Source organism: Sphaeramia orbicularis, chromosome 7 (assembly GCF_902148855.1).
Source record: "Sphaeramia orbicularis chromosome 7, fSphaOr1.1, whole genome shotgun sequence".
NCBI lineage: Eukaryota > Metazoa > Chordata > Actinopteri > Kurtiformes > Apogonidae > Sphaeramia > Sphaeramia orbicularis.
This window is the reverse complement of record NC_043963.1, coordinates 25,432,806-25,455,447: the sequence shown is the minus strand read 5'-3', so window position 1 is coordinate 25,455,447 and position 22,642 is coordinate 25,432,806. Positions and strand designations below refer to the sequence as shown.

The 22,642-nt window shown below is 42.5% G+C and overlaps 1 protein-coding gene across 1 annotated transcript in view; it reads left to right on the top strand.

Annotated features, from left to right (window-relative positions):
* Positions 1–22,642, top strand: part of camta1a (calmodulin binding transcription activator 1a) — a 272,063-nt gene that overhangs the window by 237,180 nt on the left and 12,241 nt on the right. The window contains exons 8-17 of the mRNA XM_030137891.1: positions 2,033–2,173; positions 2,748–5,056; positions 8,769–8,895; positions 9,159–9,293; positions 20,240–20,398; positions 20,453–20,478; positions 20,639–20,835; positions 20,938–21,016; positions 21,182–21,530; positions 21,667–22,142. Of these exons, the coding sequence (XP_029993751.1) occupies positions 2,033–2,173; positions 2,748–5,056; positions 8,769–8,895; positions 9,159–9,293; positions 20,240–20,398; positions 20,453–20,478; positions 20,639–20,835; positions 20,938–21,016; positions 21,182–21,530; positions 21,667–22,142 (3,998 nt within the window). The remainder of the gene's footprint in view (positions 1–2,032; positions 2,174–2,747; positions 5,057–8,768; positions 8,896–9,158; positions 9,294–20,239; positions 20,399–20,452; positions 20,479–20,638; positions 20,836–20,937; positions 21,017–21,181; positions 21,531–21,666; positions 22,143–22,642) is intronic.

The following is a 22,642-nucleotide window of genomic DNA, read 5'->3' as shown; positions in this document are numbered from 1 at the left end:
TGGTGACCAGCCTGTAATCTGCCACAGGATCTTTAAGCTTTCAAGTTAGATCCTTATCACAGTCATCCAATCATGTTCTGAAGCTTTTTTCATTTTGCCTTAACTAGCTCTGTCTTTAATCTGCCATCCCATCATCCTTTTTTTTCTGTTTTCATCTCTTTTTATCTCATATGCAAACAGACATGTACAAAGCAGATTCTCACTCTGCTTTTCACACATGCGCTCAACCTTGTTTTCTGTATATATCTTACTCTCTTGCATGTTTGCCCAAAGGAAACGTGTATTAAACCTGGCTTGATTTTGTTTTATAGTGTGAATATGCTTCACAATTAAAATATTACCTTTTTCCGTGGTTGAGAGCCTAAGCACTGCAGCACTCAGTGGTGTCTCCTGCCACCTTACAGCCACTAAAACCACTATCTGTCTCATCAGAAGTGGTACCTGGTTGGCAACTGAAGCGATGAAAAGTATTAGAAGGTGCTAGCAATCTGTGACTGAGGTAGGGAGTGGAGCTTTACAGCAAAAAGCCTCTCTGTTTCGCCAAGGTGCAACAGCGGTTACAGCAGCAGCGGCTAGGTGATGTTCCTCCCCAGAGGCTTTCCCTGTTAGAACAGAGTCGTAGGTCAGGGAAAGGGTGGAGGGTGGAGAGAATATGCCTGCTGTCACCTTCATCAGCATTCACAGAGGGGAGGCCAGAGAGCAGCAACAGACATTGTCATATGGGAGGGAAAGACGCACCAGGCTGGCAGCGCCTGCTGCTTTAGAGAGTGAGACTTACATTAAAGTGAACTGAAGACTGGAAAAACATTCTCCTACTCTGGAAAAGAGATAGAAAATAACAAGAGGAAAAGAAAAAGACTGTGAAATTCAGATGAGCAGTGAAGCATTAACCAAAATATTATGAAAACACCAATGTGGCCACATAGAGTTAACATACCATGCACTCCAAAAACAGCCTTACTTAGATGCCAAAAGATACCAAATATGTTTAAATATCACCGAATAAGTAAAGACAAATCTGTAAGGGGAGTCAGCAACTATTATGGAGCGGCCATGGCTCAAGAGTAGAGCGGGTCCAATAACTGAAGGGTTGGCGGTTCGAATCCTGCTCTGTCCTAGTCATGTGCCGTTGTGTCGCTGGGGAAGACACTTCACCCACCTTGCCTCCAGTGTCACTCACACTGGTGTCAGAATGTTCAGTGGTGGTCAGACCGGCTGTTTGGCACAAATTGGCAGCCACGCTTCCATCAGCCTACCCCAGGGCAGCTATGGCTACAAACATAGTTTACCACCACCAGTGTGAGAATGTGAGAGTGAATGAATATTGGATCAATAATGTAAAGCACTTTTGGTGCCTTGAAAAGCGCTATAGAAATCTAATCCATTATTATTCTATTTCCTAAAATAAGAATAAAAGTTCGGTCATTGTCTTAGTCCAGTAAAAGTTAAATCTAGTTCAACATTTGAAGCTGGAATATCCTATTAAAACAAAGTTATATGTATATTCTTAAAATAAATGCATTTTTCTCAGAAATGGCTTATTTTAATTTATTTACTTCATTTCATAATCTATGCAGTCAAATTAATGATAAAATAAGATGTGGAAAAAAACATACTAATGTAAATAAATTCAATGGTAACGCTAATAATTTTATAGTTTAATAACTCTATACTAATAAACAATAAAGTGTAATAAAACTGTTTACTAACATACTACTAAGACCCCTTTAAATAAGTGTAAATTGCACTATATTTAGTACTGTCACTGGTGCTGTTACCATATTATGTACAATTACTTTTGCCGTATGTGGAGACAGCAGTAGAGGCAAAATTTCACCTTTTGAGTACAGTGAGTCATTTTTTTTTACTCCGTCATACCATGGTAACTGGGGCTTTTTAGAGAGGTGTCAAATAAGCAGCATGGTGACTACTGGCAGGTAGACAGGAAGGGCAGTGGGTGGGGCGGGGGGTTGGCGTGGCTGGTGGTCTGTTGGGCTGGCTGATGTCTCTGTCTCCTCCTCTCTCCCGGCAGTTCATGGCATCAAGTGGACTTGCAGCAATGGGAACAGCAGCTCTGGCTTCTCAGTGGAGCAGCTAGTGCAACAGATTCTGGACAGCCACCAAACTAAGCCACCTCCCCGGACTCACAACTGCCTCTGCACGGGCACCCTGGGTAAGGGGCTAGCAGAAACATAGGATGGAGGGTGCTCTCAAGAGAGATGTGAAAAATTTAGTGAGAGAAGCAGAAGGTTAGACAGAAGATACATTTGGTTTTACAGCACATCAAAAAAGGTGCTTATGGTATTTTATTGCAAAAGGATTTTATAGTGAAATTGTCAGAGCGTCAGGATTATTGGCTTATTATTTTAGTTTACTGATAAATGTGTCGGAGTCATATCTGAAATAGCCCAGCTGTTCTTGTACAATATGCAAATCAATCAAATACCTGCTCAGCTGTGTAATTTCACTGGGCTGTTACTCAGGAAAACAATGTTAAGCAGCGGTTTACTAATTTCTTAAACAAATTATTCTGGATAAGCCCCAGTTGCATTTTTATTTCTGATGACTAGCAGGCCATGGAAAACTTCCCGCTTCATTTACTGTATAATAAAATGAAAGGCTAGTTTTATCGTATCCTATGCATAAAGTGTTTTTTTAAATGCTGTTTATTTGTACTTTGTCCTTTCTTTGCCTCCTTCACCCATCCAAATCCCCCACCTCTCTCTATGTCTGTTTTGCTCTTATAGGTGCAGGGAGCAGTGTGCACCACAAATGCAACAGCGCCAAACACCGTATCATCTCCCCTAAGGTGGATCCCCGTTCAGGGGCTTACAGCAGCTCTCACTCTGAGGTACAAAACAATGATGTGTCTGAGGGGAAAACCGAGCACAGTTCCCATGGTGGAGGCAAAAGCTCTGGAGGAGGAGGCGGAGGGGGTAGCACAAGGGAGAAACGTAATGGCAAAGTCCACAAGCCTGTCCTGCTCCACCAGAACAGCACGGAGGTGTCGTCCACCAATCAGGTCGAGGTTCCCGACACCACACAAAACTCTCCTGTCTCCATCAGCAGTGGCCTCAACAGTGATCCAGACATGGCTGACAGCCCTGTGGTCACAGGCATGGGCCATGTGGCCTCTGTCATGTCTGGCCTGTCACAGAGTGTCTTTATGTCTGAGGTCACTGGAGACCCTGTCTATAGCATGTCTCCAACCGGGGGCCCTAATACTCACCTGATGGGTACAGATGCCACTTCACAGGGCTTGGTGCTGTCTGTTACCGCTGATCGTCACAAATTTGCCTTCCCCAGTGGAGGAGTTGGGGAACCTGGTACGACCGCGACGGGAGACAGTCTGTCTATGTTGTCTGCTGCTGGGGTGTCAGAGGAGCTGGTGCTGTCCAGCAGCCTGGACTCTGGAAGCATCAAGATCCCAGAGACCAATATGAACTTTGACCCTGACTGCTTTCTGAACAATCCTAAACAGGGCCAGACCTATGGAGGCAGTGCATTAAAGACAGAGGGTAACTCTTCTTCAACCTCATCTTCCTCTGGTGGCAGCACCAATACTAATGGCAGTCTGCAGCGCTCCCCCTCTATGTCAGACAATGGCTACACCTTCAGCTCAGCTTTGGTAAAAAACATTAAGACCGAGGACACCTCCTTTGAGCAGCAGCTGGCCAAGGAGAGTGGCTACCAGGTGGGGACAGTAGTAAACTGTGGCAGTGGGGTGTCTGTGTCATCTGGTGCTGGTTCAGGCCAGGGCAGCCTCTCTCTGACCACAGGAGGCTCTCTGCTTCCCTCTGGTGGGGGTCTAAGTCCCAGCACTACCCTGGAGCAGATGGATTTTAGTGCCATTGATGCTAAACAGGACTATACTTCCAGTGCAACCACAGTAAACTATGGCCAAGCAATGTCTAGTCCTCACATGCAACACCAGAATCGTTCACCAAGCTTCTTCCTCCAGGATGGCTCTCAGACTGGCCAGACTCAGCAAGGCAGGCCTAACATGGGCCAGAAAACACATTTGATGGAGCACAACCATGACTCTGGAGCATATATGGGCCTTCAGGTGGTGAAGACAGACTCTCCTGGCAGCAACGGCCATCTCCATCACCATCACCAGGCCCACCAACCCCAGCACAGGGCCAACTGTAATGGAGGCTCACCCACAGAGGGGCCTGGGCAGGCAGGTTCTCTTCAGCTGTTACAATACCAGGGGACCTTTCCTGGGCTAGGCACTGAGCATGAGGAAGTGGTGGGTCTAGAACAACAAGGCAATGTGAGTTCAGCTCAGGCAGGAGCCCCTGAAAATGGAACAGATAATTTGTTGAAGCCAGGGGATCATATTCAGGCCTGTGGGGCAGGTAATGGAGACGCAGGGGCGGCAGAGCACTATCTGCAGCAGACCTCAGATGGAAGAGGAGGAGGGAGTGGAGGTGCAGGAGAAGTAATTCATAATGGAAACAACAACAGTGATGGCAACAACCGGTCCCAACAGCAACCACAGCTGCAGCCTCTTCTCCAAGGCACAAGCATGGTCCAGGGTCTCTACAACACTGTCGGAACCCACCAAGGACTGGGCGGGGCAACCAGTAATGGGGGAGCAGGAGGAACAGGCATGGAGATCAGTTTGGATCACTTTGACATCTCTTTTGGGAATCAGTTCTCTGACCTCATCAGTGACTTTATTTCAGTGGATGGCAGTGGAACAACCATGACCGCTGGTGGGGCACTATATGCTCACCAGCTAGTGACATCCCATAGCTCTGATAGTCAGAACACAGCTGGTACAGGCCCTCAACAGGGCCAGGAAGATGGAGAAGCAAGGGGCTCAGGCTACAGCCCCTCAGATCTCTGCCTTCAACCCTGCTGTAGTCCCCAGTCACTGAGTGGAGGGGCCGGAGCAGGAGGAACCACCGGAGAGCCCAGCTCCTTGTCCTACATGAATGTAGCAGAGGTGGTATCTGCAGCTGTAGCCCAGGGGGCTCTGGGGATGCTCCAGGCCACAGGCCGACTCTTCATGGTCACTGACTACTCTCCTGAGTGGTCCTACCCTGAGGTGAGATGATACTTCCTCCCTTAAAGTTTTATCCCCTGTAAATATTCCATCAGTCATTCATTGTTTCTAATGCCGTTGTATATGAGTCCAGTCGCTAAAATGTGTTCGAATAATTGTATGTAACATCTGTAACAGTCAGACTTTTTAATTTTATTTATGGTCATATCCAAAAATTCTACTATTTACTAATTACTTTCAGCAATAATGATTTTATGTTGACTCACCTCCATGGATTTCCTGTGATTGTTACAAACAATAGTGTAAGCAACATTGTAGTTTGTGGTGAATACGTGTTCTTGCTGTAAAATCACTTTGATGAAAATTGAACTGTTTTGCTAAAGAAACGACATGCAAGTAAAAAACACAAGTTACTTCTATGCCCTATTTATGCAGAAGGTGTAAAACATTTCTAAGAGAGATTCTGTGAAATATATATGTTTGGTGTATGTACATAGACTGAGTATTCATAGTCTATTAAAAAAGAGTCTGTAGATATGTCAACTTAAATTTCAGTCATTCATACTCCAGTTGCAATATTTGAGAGCCCCAAAAATATCAGTGTGGATAAAAGGATTACACACAGCAAAAAAGTAATTAGATTTACAAGATGCATTTTTAAAATGAATAGTGATATAACATGGAACCAAATCTGAGCCAAAAATAAGATCTGAAAATAAATAAATAACCTAAAGTAAAAAGTAGGATTTGGAACTCATAAATAAATAAATATATCGGAAATCTACAACTGGAAACAAGACCTCAAACATCTAGTGCATTTCAAAGCTAAAAATGTAATTCATTCATTCAAAAGATTTACACAATTTAATAAAAATTATTTGAGAATAGTTATTTCAACGGATTAATATATAAAACCTCCCTCACTTATTTCACCTTTGAGTATTTTGGTGATACTTTAAACTCACTAGAATCCCAGTTCACAGTTATTACTATCCCCATTTGTCCATTGAAGGGTGACATAATTTAACGCAGTCGTTCCCAACCTTTTTTGTCTCGCGACCCCATTTTAACGTCACAAATTTCTGGCGACCCCAGACATTTAAAACTGAGACTTTTTTTTTTTTTTTTGCTAAAATTAATTTGTTTTTGATCATGTAATAGTTTGCTATACTATGTTGCAAATAAATGTTAATGTTAGATGACATTTAGTCTATATAATATATATTATTATGGATGGAGGCAGAAAAGCCAGGTGTGGATTACTGCACTAAGTGAGAATTTTATTTTCCTTGGTCAGGATATGTACAGTCAGTCCAGCTTGTATTTACAAGGCTGACAATTAATACTGAACAAACAATAACTCAAACTGTGAATTATGAAAGAGCTGCAGCATCTGAAACCGACCACAATGAACATTTGACAGATAAACAGTACCACAGTGCTTCAGTTGCAGCTTCACAGTTTGTCATGTGTTTAATGGATTGGATCTCTCAACTCACCATATATTTTTTATTAGTAAGTTTTTTTTTAAATTCATTTATCATTACTAGGAATTTCAAGCGACCTCATTTGAATTCCAGGCGACCCCACATGGGGTCCCGACCCCAAGGTTGAAAATCACTGATTTAACGTGACCTTTTAAATGGGGGGGGGGTTATTTCAGGAAAATTTTCAGATTCAACTTTAGCCCAGATTTTCTAATGCTCCCATGTCTTGGGAATACAAAAATGTGAAAAAATTTCAAATCAAGCCCCTCCCCCTCCCCTGAAAATTACTCTTTCAACCCTGAAAACGTGTTTTTTTTTTTTTGGCAACTTTTAAACCTTCTTCAGTTTTGATAAAGTACAGTGTAGCAATATGCTCATGCTAGGCCCGTAAATGTTTTTTTGTGAGACATGTCATGTCTCAAGAGTGCTTTGCATTACAAAAGGTATAGTGTCAAGGTCAAATTATAGGTCAAAGGTCACCCAAGGGGTCAAAAATGCATATTTCATGGAATTAAGCTGTTCATGTGGGTTCTTCAAAATGTTCGGCTCAGGTTCTCTCCTCATAACACATCTATTGACCACAAACAACTTCCATTCAATAAGACACATTAAACATAACTATTTACTCAACTTTTGCCCTGATTTTCTGATGCAACAAGATGTTCTAAGCACTCCTGTGTAATTTTTTTGAAATTTTCATCCAAACCCCCACCACCACCACCACCCTGAAAATTACTCTTTCAACCCTGAAGACATGTTTTTTTGTTTTGTTTTTTGGCAACTTTCAAACCTTTTTCACTTTTGATGAAGTACAATGTAATAATATGCTCATGCTGGGCCCTTAGATGTTTTTTTTTGTGAGACATGTCATGTCTTAAGAGTGCTTTGCACTACAAAAGGTATAGTGTCAAGCTCAAATTATAGGTCAAAGGTCACCCAAATGGTCAAAAATGCATATTTCATGGAATTAAGCTGTTAATGTGGGTTCTTCAAAATGTTCGGCTCAGATTCTATCCTCATAACACATCTATTGACCACAAACAACTTCCATTCAATAAGATACATTAAACAGAACTATTTACTCAATGTATCATCCATATAGACATGTCAAAAATAAAAAACGGTACATGACTTTGCAATTTACATGTGTATGTCCCATTGCGGCCGTTGGTGGTGCAGTGGATAGCACTCGTGCCTCACAGACAGAAGGTCCCGGGTTCGATTCCAACATCAGTCGATGGGGGTGGGACCTTTCTGTGTAGAGTTTGCATATTCTCCCCGTGTCTGCGTGGGTTCTCTCCAGGTACTCTGACTCCTCCCACCATCCAAAGACATGCACTGATAGGTTAATTGATTCATCTAAATCATCCATAGGTGTGAATGTGAGAGTGACAGTTTGTCTCTATATGTTCAGCCCTGAGATGAACTGGCGAAATGTCCAGGATGAACCCCACCTTCACCCATAAGTAGCTTTGATAGGCTCCAAGCGACCGCCTGTGACCCTAGTGAGGATAAAGCGAGTTCAGAAAATGAATGAATGAATGAATGAAGTGTTAGTGATTCCCGCCAAAATGTGTGCTAGTGTTTCCTGCCACACTAATGGCGGCAAATTCAAATGGAATGTACATGTTGCAATATTTTGTCTCTAATGTGGCTTTAAAAGGGCCAAAGGCCTTGGGGGATCCCACCAGGAAACCAGAGGGAAGAGAACTGAGGACATATTTGATAAATGTCGGAATGGTATGAATTTTTGAAAAAACTAGGCATTTTGTTGACCTTTAACCTACAACATGACCTTGACATTAGACTTTTCATTGTACAAAGTACTCTTACGATACAATATGGCACTTACAAGATCATTAAATGGCCCATCATGAACATATTTATACATTGCACTGGACAAAAGAGTGGAGAAGCTGTGAAAGTTGTGATTTTCAGAGTTCAGAAAGTAATTTTCGGGGTAGGGGGGATGTTTGGACAAAAAATTACACAGGAGTGCTTAGAACATCTTGTTGCATCAGAAAATCAGGGCTAATGTGGTATTTGATATTAACACCCCCCGTCAATATAAAATGTGAGGCCTGAAATTACACCGGTTATCCACATGATGGTAGCAGAGGTCAGCATGTGAAATGATTTATTCGTCCTGGTGTAATACTCAGCTTTGCACGGTAGATGGCAGAATAACACTAAATAATCGGGGCTACCCAACCCTGAGTTGGCAGGTGTGGTATAAGTTCATCATATCCATTTGTTCTGGTTTGCAGGGTGGAGTAAAGGTGCTGATCACAGGGCCATGGCAAGAGGCCAGTTCAAACTACAGCTGCTTGTTTGACCAGATCTCAGTCCCAGCCTCCCTTATTCAACCAGGGGTGCTGCGCTGCTACTGCCCAGGTAAAACAACTGAAAGCTGCACATTTTCTACCAAATAAAATCAGTTAACAACACATTAATGACTGTAACAAGTTAACATGGCAAATCTTGATGTATCAGTCACTGTGTTAAAATAGTGTTGTCATTTAAAGTGTGAATCATAATTATATTCTCTTTGTTTGTAGTAGTCTTACATACAGATCTATGAGAATATTCATATCAATAATACTGATATTGTGTGTAGTCTACCTGTGCTGAATTATCATAATCCTTTCCTTCCCCAGCTCATGACACAGGTCTGGTGACCCTACAGGTGGCTGTTAGTAACCAAATCATCTCTAACTCTGTGGTGTTTGAGTACAAGGCCCGCGCTCTACCGTCACTGCCATCATCTCAACACGATTGGCTTTCACTGGATGGTAAGTCTTTCAGTTACACCTATCTATGTACAGTATGTGTTGAGATAATAGCTGTATTTCTTGCAACAGGCTAATATTACTTGTGTGTGCATTGAAGATATGAAAGGTCTCTATACAGTTAACACTGAAATAAATGGCTTTTCTGACATGATAACATTGCTGTCATTGTTGCAGAGTGGACTGGTTGTTGGTTTTGTGGCAGTATATTGCGATATATTATATACTATTGTTGGATTAAATCCTTTTGCAAAGGTATGACTGTGCATGGTTATTATTGTTACACATTAAATTAATTTAAGGAAATTAAATTCATGAATGTGGAGAGTTTATTATTAGACTATAATGATATAAGGCTCTCCTACATAGAACATTAATATGCAAAGCTGGTAAATATCCATTCCATTAAAATTCAGGTTTAGGCTGAAAGTTGCACAGACTGAATCCGATGGTGTAGGTATGTTCACAGAATGTAATTAGTTTGTACATATTGTATGTTTGTATGTAAGAATGCTGCTAGGGAGGCAATGCTGCAGTGCTTGAGCACTGACAGGATAAAGTAGGGCACAGTGAAGCACCGGCTCACAGGACAGCTGCATTGCAGACGGCCCTTGAGGGAGTGGGAGTGAGTAATCCAGAGCTGGCGGCTCCCATACAAGGCAGAACCAGTGGATCCCTCCGCCATTCATACCCTACTGTCTCACACTGGCCCATTCACAGAACCAGTTAAGGAGGAGCTGACTGTCTCAGGGAAAACACAGCCCACCCTATTACCTTACTTTTATTAACCCCTTGTCTGCCATCTTTCAATATTTGTCTCATGGCAGTCTGTTGTATTAGACTATGACAAAGACATGTATGAGCTGCCAAGATCATTAACATACCTCAATCTTACCATGTAATGTGTGGCTGGAATTCAGCCTATTGCATATAAAAGCTGATAATGTATGATTTTCTCCTTTCTGCGATTATAAAAGGTGATTTTTGGCACGTGAATTCTCGCTCTAAGTAAGATACAATTAATGGTGGTACGGTTTGCTTCACAAACTTGTTTACAAAAGAAGTAACTCATATCGGTGTGATGCAAGTGAGTGAACATACTGGGAAAGGTGATATTTAGTTACAGCTGTGACAGTCACAAACACAACTGATGAACGTTCTAAGTGAATAGTTACTTGTCCGGATGTCATAGCAGACATTCACGCCGTAAGTGTTCCTAATGAGCGGCTTCAGCACCTCTGTCTGCGGACAGCGACATTGGCGCAGGGCGTCCTTTAAAACCATAGAGAATTAACAGGAGGGGTTTTAATCTGCCTGTTTTTTCCGGAAAAGTAAATGTTTGAATATGTTCGGCTTTGTTCCCCACTTGATGACAGAAAATTTCAATGTTCCTGTTGTCTAAATAACTTTCAGAAGTAGGGCAGGCTGTAATTAGGCATGTAGTCATCGATAATGTGTGCCATGCTGAAAAACAACAGACCATGATGCGCGTCACGTAGACTATAATGGAAAAGTGATACTAACCACATTCCAAAAAATAGTGTGACAAAATCCCACTCACCTAATGTGACTGTATGTGCAGGCTCACACTTAACCCTTTCCGTCATCCAACTAATTAATTATAGACTTTTGACATGACATGTAATATGTAGTGTGAGTCTGCAGCGGTATGCTGCACAGCTTTGTGAGTTTGTTCTACCATGGAAGACTCACTGTGCTATGATGTGCTAATGGCACAGCTGCCTGCCTGCCTTGATTTGTCATAATGCAGAGTGGGGGAAGGGGCGCTTTTTCTCTGCAGCACTGCAGGTACGGAGCCATGGGCAGGACAGAGAATATCAGAGCTGCAGAACTCTCATCGTCCGCCCCAATAAGTCCCTCTGCTTAGACCCAGCGAGCCAAACCAAGAGAGGTTCGCTGAAAACTGGCAAATTAGAGCTCGAGCATAGCGGCATACTGAGTAGTGTTTGTGTATGGATAGAATAGAACGGGCTCTAAGTAGCCTATAAACTATACCGGCGTGACAAACGGCAACCCGTGTACACACAATGCAGGAGCGGAGGAGTGGGCGTGTTTGGGTAAACAGGGTAAACCACCACAGACAGAGCAAGGTTTAGCTGCAGACAGGAGCTACAGGCTGGAAGGAGGCGAGTCCAGACGTCTTTTCAATCATTGCACCGACCTTCCCCATTGTGGGAGAGACTCTGCAAAAGCAACCGCATGCACGAAGATGAGCCTATCTACCTGTTAAACCATCAGCACAGTCCTAGTGATAGACAGAGTGATCAGCAAATAATAAAAACATAATAGAGAAAGAGCGAGCACGACATCGGCTCAAGGAGGAGGCTGCAAACGGAAATTAGGGCGTCTGTTTACCGGCGGCACGTGCGCACAACGTCTCCTAGCAGCGGTATTTGTCATTTTACTGCAGGCTGGGAAAGCAGCGACTACTAGGAGCACTAGGAAAGTGCGTGTATGTGTGTGAGTTCGAAACAAGTGAAGAGGAGGAGGGGGCTATTAGAGGAAGAAGAGTAGTGAGCGGTCTTCCTCTCTCTCTCTCTCTCTCTCTCTCTCTCTCTCTCTCTCTCTCTCTCTCTCTCTCTCTCTCTCTCTCTCATCCTCTCTCCTCACGTCGCTCTCTTCCTTCACTTTGTTCTATTGTTGACGAGTGCTCTGTTGAGGTTGAGATTCAGTCTACACCAAGGATATATACTTTTATTTTTTCCGTATAACACCGTGCAAGTAGCTTGACCGAAGGGGCAAAACTGCAATTTGAATGAAATGCAGCTATGGTTGGACTTCTCTGGGTCAGGATGCCAGTGAATGACACCTGCCTTTCCTGAAACACAAAAAAGGCAGTATTTGGGGGCTTTGAGGTGGACTTTACCCATGGAAAGTAAAATAGAAGGTTAGCAGTGTTAAGTTGAGCCTGTTCCTGTAGTGCTGTGCTGTGCTGTGCTGTATTTGTGTTGTGTTTGGGCTGTTATTCTGTGCGTTTCTCTTGTATGCCACAAGAAGTTGAAGTTACATCCTTCCTAGAACACCTCGCATGCCAAATTACTGTCCTAAGTGTTTTACTGTCCTCTTTCTGTGTCTGTGCTGTAGCGAAGTTTTGATATAACAGATCATCCTGGACCACATGCTTTCTTCAAGTGTTTCATGTGACTCTGCCTCATTGCAGAGCAGTGGAGAGTTGACGCTTGTAGTATAGCCAACTCCTGACTCACGACTATTGTCTTGACGTGTTAGAGACGTTTTACGATGACTTTTGACGCCTTACTAGAGAAAACATAGTTTGCGTTCATGACATTTTAGTCAGCATATGAAGTTAACTAGTTGTGGTGTCTGTTTTCTCAGGACCACATGTACTGCTGCAAAGCGGCACTTTTTGGCAAAGCCATGCACTTCGAATTCGTGACACTTTGAACAATTTCAAGCCCTTTTAAAACCCCTATTGGTTGGTTTGTGTGTGTTGTCCGCGCAATCTAGCTAATGTGTCCTGCAACTGCTGTTTCACGTGTTGTTAAACATCATCTACTATAGACCATCGGAGAAAGTACGGATGCTCTAGCGCATTAGAGGAGTGTCGCATCCCTGAGAGCTGGTCAGGTAATCAGGGCCACTGTCGCCTGTGAAATCTACTCATGCAGTTGTTTCATAGTTCAGACCGAGTTAAGAACAGTTCTCATCAACGGATCAAGTAAATACGGAAAAAAACACACGTTGTTAAATTGCAAGTTGCTACAGTAGTCGAGCATAAGTGCTGCCGTCTTGTCTTTCAGCACCACCGATGTGTGAACAGCGACTTCACTTGTAGTTGAGTTTTCAAACTTGGCTTTTGTTGTGTTTTTTAATGTCCACACATTGAAAAGTGCAAGAATTCTACACATACATTTAACAACCTGTTGATTCTTTGTAAAGTTTTGAGCTGAACACATGCTATTATGGCTTCTTAAAGACATCCCCACTCTGCACAAAACAACACCATGGCTAATTATTTCTTAAATTTACAAAAGTACATATTTTAAACATGTTATATGAAATTCCAAATTTTGCTTATGGCTGTTGCATACACTGTGCTACATGCATTTAGTAAGCAGCAAATAATAGACCCACTAATGCTACTTTGTGGTCATATTTTTCTCAAAGTGATTGCTGTGTGGCTCTTAGTTGTGGGGGCTTGGCCGTGGTGTAAAATACATAAAACAGCTCACTATTTTAAGAACTGTTATCCATAAGGTAGCATTTATAATAACACTGACAACATTGACATGATTGATTTTTATTAAAATTAGCTGTAAAAGTGTTGAAAGTAATGCGAACACCCATAATACAGCAATAAACACAATACCCAGCACATAAATCACAACTGCAGGACTGGTATTTTTTATTTTAGTGGTAACATTGTCACTGTAGCTGTTATAGCTACAATGACAAACGCAATAGTAGTTGTACCACAAACACCTGGAGGTGATGGATCACTCCAGAACAAAAGCTTAAAGAGAAAGAGACATTTCAGAGAAGTAATTTAGAGAAAGCACATTATTTATAGTTGTTTGTGTGTCTCCATTAAAGTTTCCTGGATAATTTAGAATGACCTCAATCAGGGCACCTTCAGTGCTGTTAGATTCTATTATAGATAGGATGATTGATTTTATTGTTAGGAAAAGGCACTAGTTGTTGTACTGTTGGCACTAGTAATAAGAGTGACATTTGTACAGTTTACTCTAGACCATACGGTCCAGTGTAATGGTTATGGACTTAATTCAGTTTTTCACATTAAGTTAGTCATGGGACTGTATAAAACTAGACTAAACTCTCTCTGAAGCTGTACTTTGTGTTGTGCATCAAATTACATGATTTTAAGATGTGATTTTAAATATATATGTCCTCACTGTTTGAGGTAACAGACCCCAGGGTGCTTATAAAGCCCAAAAGGTTATATAGCTTTGTGTATTCACAGGTAACTGTTTTTCAGACAAAAGCATGTTTGCAGGTAGTTGTAAGTTGTAAGTTTTGGTAATCAGATTGAGCTTGTTGGGTAAACAGCTATTCATTTTGTGCACGTGTTTCCCTCCAAGGTGTCATACCACTAAATAAAAGTGTGAAAATATATGTTTCCTCCAAACAAGCCTACACTGTGTTGAGGTTCTGGTGGTTGTATCAGCTACATAGTCTCATGTCTCTTTCTCTGCTTACTTTCCTGATCTCAGTTATAAATTGCAATTGTTGCTCTAGAATGTGACAAAAAAAAAACTGAAATGTGATTCTCAGTACCACGTTATAAAAGATTGTTAAGCCAGTGACAACACTGTGAATGTGTTTAGCCTAACTGTGTTGACTTACTATTAATGGAAAGCTTTGAAGACGTCCTGTCCCCCGGGCCCTGCTGCTTTATATCAGATTGATTCATCTTTGGAATTATTTCTCCACTCATTTAATTTTTCTCCTGTTTGCTGCTGATGTGTCAAGCAGTATGTAGTTGTTTATGCAAATAAGAAGCTAAAGACATGTACTTGTTAGTGTATCAATTGAACACCCACCAAAAAATCACACTACGCTGCTTTCAAGACAAAAACCCAATACTTCATTGCACTATTAATGTAATACTGCTTGACAGAAAATCCCCATGGTATTTACTCTTGGCATTTCTACCTTCAGTGTGACACAATGTATCTATTCAGCATTCAGTCTAGATTCATACTGACCTGTAAAACTGGACAAATGCCAGCTAAGTTAAAAGCTGCTTCACTTGTGTGGCTCATGCACTACAAAGTTCCTCTTAAGTAGCATTTGTTACAGTGTTTCTGTTACCAAATCTTTGTATATTGATAAAATATAGTGCTCCAAAGTGACAACATGTTTTCAGATAGTACGCTTTTGTGTTTGCATTTCATAATATACCTGTAATGCTAAAATCACACTGCTGATATCCAAACTGGATGGTATTACATTTGTAATCACTGGCTCTGATGTGTGCAGGTTGTACATTTTTGGAGCAAAAGTTAAAGGAATTTATGTGACAGCTTTCACCTAATACTATAATTATGTGATTTTCTATCAGGGTTTCAGAACGGAGACTATGACCTAACATACACAGTAAATATTTTCGGAGTATTTGCGAATCAGTAATGTTTATTGTTGTTGTTCATGGATGTAGTTTAATTGTAGCTGTCCTTTATCTGATCCCATTTCTGGTTTATAGATGAGCAGATTGGGTGAATTTGAAACCGTTTTCCCCCAAGGCACAAATACAAGTGTTTTTCTCTGTGCATTTTGCCTTTGTTTGATTGACAACCTGTCCAGGGCATGTCTTACCCCCTGCTCCACCCCATACAACCCTGAACAGGATAAGCAGAATAGCAGATGGATGGATGGATGGGTTCCTCAAATAGATTTAATGTCATAACAACAGCTTCCACTAAAAGAAGATGGCAAATTTCTTCTAAAATATGAAATCCTGTGATGCTACTTTACTCTTCTTTAAGATTTAAAAGAAAGGGCAGTAACAATAGAACTGGCAGCACCACAACTGGTCATTATACTATGTCAAAGTATACTGTAGCTTTGATCAACACACAGCTATGTGTTCCAGCTGTGAGGGCTGCTGCCAGATGGCCTGATCCTTTACTCTGCACAGTTGCAAATACCAGCTCCTGTCAGTCAGCTCACACACAGAGGCCTAAAGTAGCCTGGACTCCAGCCTTTCTACTGGGTAACATGTGAGAGGTTGACCGGCTGCAGAGAGATAATGAGGTCCAACTCTAAACTTAATTGGTCCAAAAGTGAGAATTAAAGATCCCCTCCCACACTCAACCAGACTATATGAACAAGCCTGTGTGCAATTAAAGATAAAAATATGTCTTTAGTTACAGAGTATGGTGTTTGTCTGAGAATGGGCACCATATTTGTTGAATTTAAAAACAACAAGCCCCGAGTTAAACTTTGAGTAAATATTGTTTGTCCAGTGTAGAGGAATTGTCCATTAATAGCTGCTTGTACTGAGGAAATGAAAAGGGTATTTGGCCAACTGTCCATGTTTCTACCCTAACAGTGCTCTATTAAAAGTCCTCTGCTTTCCCTCATCCTTGACATTTGCTAGAAGGGACAGAGATATTGCCCCTTACTGCCCACTAACTTGACCCTACACTGAATTCTCCTCCCTGTTTTCATGACAGGTGGCATATCCTTTCTCCCCTGCCCTTCCTCTTATTTTTTTCCTCCCCTCTCCATCACCCTCCTTACATCCTCTCATCTCACCTCACCCTTGTCCTGTCCTTACCTGTAATCTCTCATACCGTCTTCCCTTCAGTCTGTTCTCACTCCCACTGTGCTCCACTGAGTGTCAATAAACAACCTTGTCCTTCCTCTCCATACTTGTATGTATATCAGCCTGTCTCCTGAGGAGCTGTTGTCGTGTCCCCAAAATGAAACTGATTACATAGGGTGAGACTTAGATGCTGCCTAGATTGAAACCCAGTCCACATCTTACAGGTTTTCTGGTTTTCTCAAAGGACATTGGCATCCTTTGGGAACAACTAATAAGAGGCAACAGCAGAGCCTCAGTGGCACATGAGACTCACTGCACGCTAAGGAACATTAGTAACTACTGAAGTTATGTACTGTTCTTGTAAAGACAAAAGTATGCTACAGTACTCAAACTATGTTTTTTATTCATATTACGCAATTAACCCCTCTGTAATTGACATGGAGCCCAGGTTTTGACTGGGTCAGGAGCCAGTGTTTGGTAGGTCCCACAGTGGAACAGTGTAATGACAATAGTCATTACACTGATGAACTTCTGCCCTGACTTAATTTGGGTTATCGATCACAAAAATTCCAGACTTTTTGTCATGGAGTATTATGTGGATTTTCATTTCAATCTTAGTGCTAAGCATTTGCCTTTTAGTCAAGACAACTTGTTATTCTATTAACAGACTTGAAGTGCAGTACTTTCCCAGCTTCTCAAGGTTCTTTTCCCAGAGGGAACACCTCAGGTTGTTCAACAACATATTTAGTGTGAAGCACATTATAATAGTGATGTACTGGACAATACAGGAAATTTTTATAAACCAGACAGAAATGCAACAGAACTGATAGAACATAACATTTAATGTGTGTCTTCATCAAGCAATATGAGAAGCTTCTTGATTTTTTTATGAATAAATTTATATTGTTAACTATATAACTGGGATGGGAAATGTAACCCAAATCCAGCAGGGAGAATGGAGGAACTGAAAGCTTTAGGAAAAGCATGAAGAAGCTATAACATCATTCTACTCCAGTGACTGGATTTGGAACTGGAACTGGCTTTGGTCCATATACAGTAGCAGACATAAATATGGCATGACACCTGCTAAGTTTACACTAAGTTGACATATCATCACTTAATCAAATTTCCCAAAAACACGAATGGTCTGACTCATTCCTTTCACCCAGTTGCTTTTCAACATAGCATGTCACAGAGTGCCCTATATGTGTGAGAGTCGCAACGTCTGCTGCCACACACCGTCACAAGGGAGTAAACCAGAGAATGGGAGGGCGTTAGAGACGTCACGTTGTTGATACAGTTTTGTTTGGCTGCTCACCTTCCCTGTCTCCTCCCTCTCCCCTCCCACTCGTCTCTACCCCCATCCTCCCTCTGCAGTGAACGTGCATCGCATTTGGAGCAGCAGGCAGCAGGTGGAGATGACATCATCTGCACTGCAGCGCACTGCAGCACTGGGTCTGAACAAAGACATGTCAGCCTACTGCTAACTATCTTCTCGCTCTCTGTCCATCTCCCTGTCTCTGTCCCTTGCCTCATGTCAGCCAGTGAGAGTGGGAGAGCATAGCCTGGTATTAAAGCAGGCCATAGCACTGTGACCTATCTCAACCCCCTGACTCCCCTGCAGACATAGCCTCAGTCTGGGGTAGACTTTTAACCCATCACCTCACCTGTCTCTCCAAGTCACCGTGTTGCTAGTTAAACATGAATGCCACATGTGAAGGAACACTTCAGGCACTTTTTAGGGTATTTAAACCTGATATGCTGATCTGACAGCAGACTCACTTAGACAGTCTACAATGCACATAGAGATCGAAGGAGGAGAGCTCAGTGTTGTTCACCCAGTCCATTATTCACAAGTACAGCATGTTGTCACTGAAAGCAGCAGTTTACCAGCCACTGACATTATGTTTTTCTGTCCAGTGATAGTGGTTACTTGACCTGCTTTAAAGTGGCTTATAGGGAGTCTGACGGTGACATTAGCTCTCTACGGTGCCCTGAGCCGTGACTGCCAAGATACCGTAAAGCGCAAATGTCACTAGGTCGTGCTGTGAAGGCTCCCCACTTAGAGTCATTAGGCCCCCACCTACAATGTCAAAACAATGAGAAATGAGAGTAGGCCAGGTACACATACACCACATCTAAGATTTATAGACCATATTTTCTCATTTTTTGCCTTTATCCATTTTTTTGCTGGTGTACCGAGTCCTTCTCCTCCCCTTCATCAATAAGCCAATAGCACGCAGGCAGACCATACACACACAGCCATGTTCCTGTCGCCTAGTTACCACTCGGCAGCAGGTTGCCACAGAAACGGCCTCATAGTGGCTAAATGGGGAATGCTAATGCAGTCTTCTATACTCCATGCTGCAGTGGGCTCTCTGTGCCCATCCCATTCCACTGTCTGTACACAGCAAAAGCCAATGTGTGTGTGCATATGCACACTCATGTTTGACATGTTTGTTGCTTGTATCTGTATATGAGTGTTTGTAGAGTGTTTGCTTAATGTCTCAGTGAGCCTTCTGCATTATCTTCTAACATCAGCTGGTCAAATTTTACTGTTATTAAATGTTTAGACTTCTGCATATTTGTTGCTCAAATACTGTTTAACAATTAGCTTAATTTCACAGCCAAACCTAAAGCAACACCTAATTTTTTTGTTTGCTTTTTAGTTAAAATACTATATGTTGGTAAGTCTTTTGAAATCAATTTAGCTGTCCTTTCCTCATATGGGTGTTCAATTATGCAACATGTTCCATATTTCTAAAAAAGAAAATAGCTTTTTCTCATTGCAATGCTTAAAACCTGTGTAGAGGCAATCCATTAAACTGCCCTGGTTGAAACTGAGTAAAACGCATAAGTTACCCTCTAAACAGCATGTAAACACTGCTCATAGCTTTTTATACCTACATCCATCTTGATGTATAGAAAGGCTGGGGTCTCAAGGACTCTCAATAGGTGTGAGCTGTGATTGATTCTGTACTGTCAGTTTCCTTGTGCTTCCACAATACAGCCTTATGGAACAGGGGTGGGCCAAGACTCCTTGGCCGTAATGGGCCGTACTTAATCAGCTGGAGAGGGCCTTCAGCTGCACACTTCCCCCAGAGCGTGTCTGAAGCGCTGTGTGAAAGTGTGGACACATTTAACATGCCCCCACTCATTGGCCAATCATTCAACCTGTATTAGTCTGCTGTGGCTGTGTTTGAGTGGCTGAGATGGCAGCAGGAGTTTGGTGATGGGAGCCATTAGTGGATGATTGATGCGCTTTAAAGGTTATTTTAGTAAAGCTGATTGTTTTGATGAAGTTAATGTATGCTGTTGTTTGCAATCACATTCAGGGAGATTAATTATGATTATGAGGCTTTGTGTCATACAGCTGAAAGATGGAAATTAACTTGCCATCAGCTTCACAGGATTCAGAAAAAAATGTCTTGGAGTTTGTTCTTTAATGGTTGATAGTATGCCTCATAATGTTGAGCCCCAAGTCACTGCGGCAATCTTTATGCAGCTCAAAGCAACATGTTGTATTTGGTGCAGCTTGTGGTGCATACTGTGTGATCATTTGTCTTGTCAAGATACCAGGTTGTTTGTGCTGGTAACAGCAAAGACAGCCATTTTTTTGCACACTGGATGCTCCTTGTGTGCTGACGTGTTCTTCTTCTGTGTCCCACTGTTTGCCCAGATAACCAGTTCAGAATGTCTATCCTGGAGCGCTTGGAGCAGATGGAGAGGAGGATGGCAGAGATGGCCAGCCACCAGCAGTCGAGCAGCACAGGGAGTGGCGGATCTGGGGGAGGAACTGGGGGGACAGGGGGGACAGGGGGAGGAGGAGGAGGAGGAGGTGGAGGAGGAGGCGGTGGAGGTGGAGGTGGTGGAGGAGGAGGTGGAGGAGGAGGAGGAGGCAACAACAGTCAGTCACAGGTGAAAACCTATATCATGCTCTTCTTACAGTATGATGAAAGTCATTCTTCATATGACAGCACATGTATACTGTATTTCATTATGCTTTACCCCCCAAATGGTTGTAATAACATATTGGTGAGTGATATTGATAACAGTTTGTTCTCTTTTTGTACGTCAGTGTGTATCTGGCCAAACGCAAGCCAGCAGTTCCTTTGAGAGCCGTGTTGTGGTGGTCTGTGAGAAGATGATGAGCAGAGCTTGCTGGGCCAAGTCCAAACATTTAATCCACTCCAAGACTTTCAGAGGCATGACACTCCTTCACCTGGCCGCAGGCCAAGGCTATGCCACCCTCATCCAGACACTCATCAAGTGGCGGTGAGAACAAAATTCTCTTGATATAATGGTGCTCTGCTTTTAATTGGTGTGCACCACACTAAAGAGCAATGAATTACTAAATGTTGTCTCTCTTCCATTCAGCACCAAACATGCAGATAGTATTGATTTGGAGTTAGAAGTGGACCCTCTCAATGTAGACCACTTCTCCTGCACACCTCTGGTAAGTGGACAGCTGAAATTAACATCTTTGCGTCTGAGTAACCAATAATTAAACGGGAGCATTTCTGTTTTTTTCTGTTAATCTGTAGTTCCACAGTCTGTTATATTGGAAGCATATGTACTCTGTGTCTGTCTGCCTGTTCTTATCCACCTGTTTCCTGTCTAGATGTGGGCATGTGCTCTGGGGCACCTGGAGGCAGCTGTGGTCTTATATAAATGGGACAGACGTGCACTAGCTATCCCTGATTCTCTGGGCCGTTTACCCTTGTCAATTGCCCGCTCCCGTGGCCATACTAAATTGGCTGAATGTCTGGAGCAGCTGCAAAGGGAAGAGCAGCAGCCACCAGCGCCATTACCACCGACGAGTCGTGTGTCTTTCTCACCAGCCCCGGATGCCCCTACAACAGGTAGCTGGATGGTCAACTGGGCAAATGATGGTGTAGTAACACCCTCAGGCAAGAAAGGGGGAGCTGCCACCACTACAACTACATCCAGCAACACCAGCCTCAATCCAGGCAAGTACAGTCTATATTATATCATTCCCAAACCCTGATATCTTCCTAAAAGTTAATGTTATGCTTCTTATTATCCGCAAGAAAGTCCTTATTATTGTATTTTCAACTAATTATAAACATGTAATGTTTCTTGTAGACTTGAGAAGGCCTAGGTCAGAGCCATCCAACTACTACAGCAGCGAGGGCCAAAGAGATCTCCCACAAGCTAAAAAACATAAACCCAATCCAGAACTGTTTCAAGCACGGCCTGACAAGGCCATGTCTGTTCCTTTGAGCCTGGAGCAGCAACAGCTCCACAAGCTGTCCTCTAGCCCCAAGAGCCTCTCCTCAGAGGGTCTATGCTCAGACAAGGGCCTGTCGACAGGAGGGAACACAGGGACAGCCAGATGGACCTCCAGAGACAGTTTCTCTAGCAGCAGTTTGGGGAGGAAGGGGCTGGGGGTCAGTGGAGGCAGCAGTCTGGGGAAGGAGAAGCTGGTCAACCGGTTGCGTCAGCGGGAACAGCTAGGCATGCTGGTGATGGCAGACAGAGAAATGGCTGATGCAGAACTACTGTCCTATCGGGAAGATTTGGAGAACCAGGACTGCCTCACACAGATGGATGACCTGCAGGTGAGAATAAAAAATACTCAGTGTACCCTGTCAGCTAAATATGTTGTTGTTGGCACTGGTACTGCTGCAGATGAAAGTTTCACATCTATTTTAGCCAAATTGTTTTGCTGTGATTTAAATACCTGCGTCACAGCAATGATGTAGCACACATCAAATGTTCTCTTACATCACTGGAGGAACAAAACGGTAGATAGAGGAAAATGTGTATAATATGTGTATAATAATATGTTTGATTGTGGTTTGATTATGTAATACTCATTATTTTGACAAGTAACATGCTAATGAATTACACTGTGACCATTAAAAAAATCCAGGATGTGATTCAAATTAGACAGAACAGTATATACCACCTCCTCTTTTATGTGTGCCCTTCTGCTCTGGGTACACCAGGCCAACCTGGCACTCCGTCGATGACCATCACTGCATAATAAACTCTCTCTATTGATCCACTTCAATGGCCAAGGGATTTATCTAACTACTTCTCCAAGAGATATAGTGCT